Genomic DNA, 6,725 nt, shown 5'->3' with positions numbered 1-6,725 from the left:
ATACTTCCTATTACATTAAAATACCACCAAACCAGGAGAAATTAAATGTCATGAAAAAATATCAACATTTTCTTTGTACACTTTTGGGGAGGGGGGAGGGGGTTTGAAAAAGAGTACTCTTTGTAAACTTTGGAAAATGTTGATAATTGTGAATGACCCCTTAATGTGCTGGAAAATCTTGAAAACTGACCTTGAAAGGTGCTTGAATTTGATCCTGGAAAAGGTGTATGAACCCTGAAAAGGAGATACTGGTCTGTGTGTGTGGGCTTCCGGTAAACTTCAATGTTGAGGCTTCCATCTTCCTCGATAAGCACTGCACAGTCCAGGAATGGTAACTTGTTATCTCTGGTGTCCTCCCTGGTTAAACGTATGTATTTATCCACTGAGTTGATGTGATGAGTGAAGGCTTCTACTTCTTGGGTTTTGATTTTGACCCAGGTGTCATCTACATATCTGCACCAGTGGCTAGGTGCCACCCCTTTGAAAGAACCAAGAGCTTTACTTTCCACTTAATCCATGTAAAGGTTGGCTACAATGGGAGACACTGGGGAGCCCATGGCACATCCATGTTTCTGTCTGTAGAATCCATCATTGTATTTGAAATATGTTGTGGTAAGGCAGAGGTCTAAAAGTGCACAAATCTGATCTGGGGTGAAGCTGGTTCTGTTCAGTAAGGCGTCGTCTTCCTGTAGTCCTCTTCTGACGGTCTCCACTGCCTCAGTTGTGGGTATGCAAGTGAAAAGTGAAACCACATCAAAGGACACCATGGTTTCATCTGGATTCAGTACAAGATTCTGGACCTTGTTTGTAAAATCAAGTTGTAAAATAAAGTTGTTGTTGCAGGCAGCAACAACTTGTTGCTGCCTGCAACAACTTGAAAAGGAAAAAGCCATTGACCGCCCCATTTACTACCGCCTGTACCCTGGAGAAACGACTCCATTTATGGACTCCCGAAGATCCACAAAGAAGGAGTCCCACTCCGACCTATTATCAGCAGTATAAACTCGGTCACCTACAACATTTCCAAACACCTCGCCACCATCTTATCACCGCTTGTTGGCAACACACCCCACCACATTGAAAACTCCACAGATTTTACAAACAAGGTCCAGAATCTTGTACTTTTTTCTTTTTTTCCCCAAAACTGTGCGGGGTCTTTTAGTTGTTTTCTGGCAAAGTCTAATATGGCCATCTTTTTCTGAATGTAACCAGTGGTTTACGCCATGTTGTAAACTAAGTAGAGTGTTCTTGATTTGGCCAGATGTTGTGAAGAGAGTTTGCTTAACCATGAAAGAATGAACCATTTTACTTGCCGTCTGTGGTCTTTCAGGCCTTTTTGGTGTTGCTGGCCAGTGCACAAGGTTTATTTTAATTTTTCAGCCGGATGATAGGCTGGAAATGCAGGTATATGCTACCAAAGTATATAACTTCTGCTATCTGCTTAATTTGTCATGAACTAACAAGAGAATAGACCTCACCTTGCCATGAAACTGCTTGTCAGTCAATTCTCTGTTTAGCTTTGAGCCTCTGAAAATTGAGGACTGTGTATCAAAATGGCTTAAATTTCCAAAAAATTAATGCAATACTTCTATAAAACCCTGAATATTTATTAACTTTTATTATCAGCCATGATGATTGTTTGATTTAAAATCTGCTGTGGTTATTTAAAGAAGTAATGTTAAAAAACGTGCATCATTGCCAACAAACAATCTAAGTGTACGTAGGCAGGAAAGACAAACACAAAGCCAATGACCCCAATGACGAACAAACAGCATCAGTATGAAACTCAGTCTCTCACTGAGGCACACAACAGCCCGACACTGAATTCAAGGTAAGACGGCCAAGTAAATTAATGTATTCCACACACAAATTAAAAAAAAAAAAAATTCTGCATGTATTATTTATTGTAGTTGGGTGCCTTAAAGCAACAGAAGCCTAATTTCTAAGATGTTGAAAATTTGGGCAATGTTTGATTTGCTTTTTCTGTATTTTCTTTGTATTAGATGGCGCTGTTGCTTCTACTGGTGATGCTGACATCGTGTGCTGCCATTCCACAAGGTATTTTTTTAAATTATGAATAATTTAACATATACAACTCAAATGAATCACAGTACAAAGACATCCTTTTGAGTGTTTAGCCTACAGCGTACTCTCATCTGCTAACGTTTGATGTTTGTTAATGCTTTCTGTTTTAGATAGGTACCAACTCTTTTATCCTTGTTCAAAAGGAAAGAAATACTAGAAAAAATACTCTGAGTATTTGAGTATTTTGAGTATTTTTATATTTTGTTTTCTTTTAATCGAAAATATATCATCTTAAATATTTATTAAGGGCAGCACGGTGGCGCAGTGGTTAGCACCGCTGCCGCACAGTTAGAATACCATCTGGAAGGCCTGGGTTCAATTCCACTTTGGCCCAGGCCTCTCCGTCTCTCTGTGTGGAGTTTGCATGTTCTCCCCGTGCTTGCGTGGGTTTCCTCTGGGTACATTCCAAAGACATGCACTTACTGGGCTTAGGTTAATTGGCTACACTAAATTGCCCATAGGTGTGAATGAGAGCATAAATATGAGTGTGAAAGGTTGTTTGTCTCACTGTGTTGGCCCTGCGACAGGCTGGCGACCTGTTCAGGGTGTACCCTGCCTCTCGCCCTATGACAGCTGGGATAGGCTCCAGCCCCCCTGCGACCCTGAACAGTATGAGCGGAAGCGAATGGATGGATGGATATTTATTAAAATAATTACTGGATTGTTGCTGCTTAGTATTCAGCAACAAGCTGCCAGTGAGGTCAAGTAAACAAGTCAGAGGTGCAGAGGCAGGGGTAAAGACCATCAGAATTCAATGAGCTGAGTGGAATTTCCAGGTCCAGTTAACTTTCTATGGTAAGTTTCCAGCTCAACTAATTTTTATAGAAAGCAAGAAACCACTTACATTTAACGCTACAGGCAGATAGCAGATATGGGCAGGTTTGTACAAAGGGAAAAGCTTTGAAATAGTTGTATTAAAAATAGAAATGTGGATACCAATAAAACTTTGCATTATACATTTACGTGATTGTGAAGTGTTGTTCTGTGGATGTCAAAATTTACAGTAAATTCAGCTTCAACAGAAATGATGAATCTACTGTTTTGATTACTTGATTCTTTTTTTATTACAGTAAATTGCTTACATTACTCTTTCCAGTTGGGTTATTCATATGTTTCTCTATTTTTTTTAAAGATCTGTCAAATAAAATGTTCACCTTCCCAGAAGAAACTGACACAGCTCATGTGAGGGTGACTACATCAAGGCAAGATCTGAGCGCTGTGACCGTGTGTTTCAGGTACTTTTGAACAAACTAAATGAATTAAACAAACATCAAATAACTACTGCATGTCTGATTGTTAAATCAATTTTGCACTGCTTTCAGGTCCTTTACTGACCTAAAAAGAGAGCATTCATTGTTCTCTTTGGCTACACCGTCTGCTATCAATGACCTCCTGATATACAAGAAAGCTGAAAATGGTTTTTTTTACCTGAATGTGAGGGACAAATGGGTTGGTCTTGAAGGGCTGGCCTACAAGCTGAACACGTGGCATTCTATTTGTTCCACATGGGACGCTACTTCTGGACTCGCACAGCTGTGGGTAGATGGAATGCCTTCAAGCAGGAAATTCGTCAGCTCTGGATCCAACATCAGTGGACCCATCATCATTGTCTTAGGACAGGTAACCTTTTTAAATCACCATACTTAGACAAATGGTTCTTCACTGCATGAACTGCACTGATTTTCAAAGACAGGAAATCAAAAGTTGTTGCTTTATCGTCACACAAACAGATGTCGAAATAGCTTTCTGTGTCTAAATTTTTCCCTTTGTCTAACATACCAGCATGGTCTCGTGGAAAAACATGAACAAAAAGAAATCTGATCAATTTGTTCATATTTGTGGACACAAATTGCCCTTAAATGTGACAGTAAGCACAAATGAGTTTTAATTTTAAGTGTGTTTTATGCTTGGACCACATGTGTTTTTGAGAGTCATCTGAGCAGATATTTCACGTGTAATCTTGAAAACAGTGTTGAAACAATCTCCCATTGTTTGACCTAAACCTAACCAAACACAAAGTGAAAAATAAAGTAAACAATGAGTGAAATTTTTTTTTTACTTTAGATACTTTATTTATTTTAATCTACTTACTGACTTGCTTATTTTTTTATAGGAATAATGCCTTTGCCATACAGTAGCTTCAGTATAGAGCATTAAGCTGCTGTGTTGTGCAGCGTAAATTGTATGCAAATTTTTCAGCCCTGTCTGAAGTTGGGCTTTTACATATACAAAATATAAATACAATCTTCACTTTTAGGAAGGGGTGAGGGAGAATAGAACAGCACAATGCATTAAAAATGTGATTCTGACAGTCACAGGCCAGGGTTACCATTCCTTACTGCTCCCCACTGGTCACTGCTGCACATTTTTTTCTTCTTCTTTTTCTTTTTTTTTTTTTACAGGTGCAGCAGTTGGTGAACCATTGTGGATTTATACTTGTGCTCTGTCCTCTTTTTATTCCTGTTTTCTTTTTCCTTCCCCCGCCTGTCATCTCTGGCATTGCTACAATACATATACATTTACGTGAAAAAGAACACAATTAATAAATAAAATAAAAGGAAAAACACTAACAACAGAGGAGCCTATAGAGAATCTATAGAGCTCATCTTGGAAGAGCAAATATGTTTGGCACAGCAGTGCATTCAGATCATAATTCTGATTGCAAAACGTGCCAGACAAGACAGGCTGTAAAATAAATAAATAAACAAAAGTCATTCTGAAAAATAAGTGTAATAATAAATAGAAATATATTTAATTAAAATGCAACAGCTTCATTTGCTTTTAGAGAACTTTCAATTTTACTCTGAAAGATTAATTTTTTATTTCAATTGGGAGTGTGTTCCTTATGAAAGTCCATCCATCCATCCATCCATCCATCCATTCTCTTCCCCTTATCCTGTTCAGGGTCGTGGGGGTGGGGGTTGGAGCCTATCCCAGCTGAAAGTCATTTATGCAAATTGCCCAGTGGTTAAAATTACATATATGCTATTTATTCCAGTTGCCATTCACTATGATCCTAGACACTCCAGAGATTTCTGTATCGTCTTCAAATATATCTAGAATAGGCCCTGGGGCTAGATTGATTATACATCTGAATATTGAAAGACAAATAAATAAAATACTCAAAGTTGTTTTTAGATCTACAAGATCTAAAACAGCAGCTTTCCTAAAATGGTCCAGAGGAGGCCAAGAAGATGACCTTAAATACAGTGATCCCTCACCTATCGTGGGGGTTACGTTCCAGAGACCCTCCACGATAGGTGAAAATCCGCAAAGTAGTGGCGTTATATTTATTTTATTATTTATATATATTTTAAGGCTTTATAAACCCTTCCCACACTCATATAAACCTTTCCCACTCTCTTACTACAACTTGAATGATGAAGATGATGAATTATGTAACTGTGCAGTACTGATGGCGATGAAGGTGGTGCAGTATCTTCGCCCTCGGCCGTAACTTTTATTTCCACTATTGGTGTAGGCATAACTGATCTCTTCATCCGAGTGATGAACATAGTTATGAGTTACAGAAATACCTATATACTGTAAAATCCCGTAATATAGTTAAAACTCTGTGGAAAAGAATTAGTAATAATTTTTTTTAAATCTGCGATACAGTGAAGCCACAATAAGTGAACCGCGATATAACGAGGGTCGACTGTATACTGTTCTGTGTGAAACTGTCTAAGTTTGGTAACCTATGGTGGCAACATTTTACAGTGTTTCCAAAAGTCTCAGTTAAGTTTTTAACAAACTTCCAGATGTGCTCCACTCTCTTTATTTTCTTGTATGTTTGTAATGTATATATTAAAAAAAGTACAATACAGTTGCTAACTCAACTCTCTGTCATTTCTCAGGAACAGGATTCCTATGGTGGAGGATTTGATAAAAACCAGTCTTTTGTTGGCATGATATCTGATGTCCATATGTGGAACTACACCCTTTCACCCTGTGAGCTCAAGACCTATAAGATCAGCTTCGCACCTGGCAATGTGCTGAACTGGGATGCATTTGAGTTTCAGATTGTAGGAAGAGTGCTGTTAGAAAACAAACAGTCCTGTGACTAAACATTTGAAACAAGATTTTGATTTCTTACAAGATTTAAAAATCTATTTCTGTAATAGTATTTTATGCTCAATGCATACGACTGCGTCAACTCTTTACTATCAATGTGTTGTAGTAAGTAGTAGTAAGTAAATTTATATATCTAAAATAGAAAAAACAACACAAGTTTTAAGAGTTCTGATTTCCCCAGTGGTTATCTATCTATCTGTCTATCTATCTATCTATCTATGATAATAATTTGTTCTTAGCTTGTGGAAGTAAATTCATAAATCATTTTTTCATTCCAATAAAGTCCCATTTTGTGTAATAATATTATTTGGATAATTTTTATTCTATTAAATATACATTAATTTCACATGTATGTCTTTTGTAATAATATATATAAAATTTTTCACCTTTACTATGCAATGAAAAAAGCAGGAGAATTGGATGATGTTATAACCACCATAGTGCACCAAGGCTCATCACAAAGTTCACTTGTTACTATTCATTACACCAGTGTACATTTCACAGGCAAATTAAATATATTCTCTATACCCACTGTTAGAGCACAGAATCAAGTCTTAATGGCTGAC

General features: G+C 37.5%; 1 protein-coding gene across 1 annotated transcript; it reads left to right on the top strand.

Moving 5' to 3' along the window:
* Positions 1–1,733: 1,733 nt before the first annotated feature.
* Positions 1,734–6,444, top strand: LOC115794124 (serum amyloid P-component-like). The gene is made up of 5 exons (XM_030749431.1): positions 1,734–1,831; positions 2,004–2,058; positions 3,218–3,320; positions 3,408–3,705; positions 5,943–6,444. Exons 2-5 carry the CDS (start codon positions 2,004–2,006, stop codon positions 6,150–6,152), a joined length of 666 nt encoding a protein of 221 aa, XP_030605291.1. The 5' UTR covers positions 1,734–1,831; the 3' UTR covers positions 6,153–6,444.
* Positions 6,445–6,725: the final 281 nt, after the last annotated feature.

Source organism: Archocentrus centrarchus, chromosome 16 (assembly GCF_007364275.1).
Source record: "Archocentrus centrarchus isolate MPI-CPG fArcCen1 chromosome 16, fArcCen1, whole genome shotgun sequence".
Classification (NCBI taxonomy): Eukaryota; Metazoa; Chordata; class Actinopteri; order Cichliformes; family Cichlidae; genus Archocentrus; species Archocentrus centrarchus.
This window is presented reverse-complemented; position numbering and strand designations above follow the sequence as displayed.

Coding starts and splice junctions, on each gene's coding strand:
- LOC115794124 (XM_030749431.1), top strand. CDS start 2,004: ATGGCGCTGTTGCTTCTACTGGTGATGCTGACATCGTGTGCTGCCATT. Junction 3,321..3,407: donor GCTGTGACCGTGTGTTTCAG/GTACTTTTGAAC, acceptor CACTGCTTTCAG/GTCCTTTACTGACCTAAAAA. Junction 3,706..5,942: donor TCATCATTGTCTTAGGACAG/GTAACCTTTTTA, acceptor GTCATTTCTCAG/GAACAGGATTCCTATGGTGG.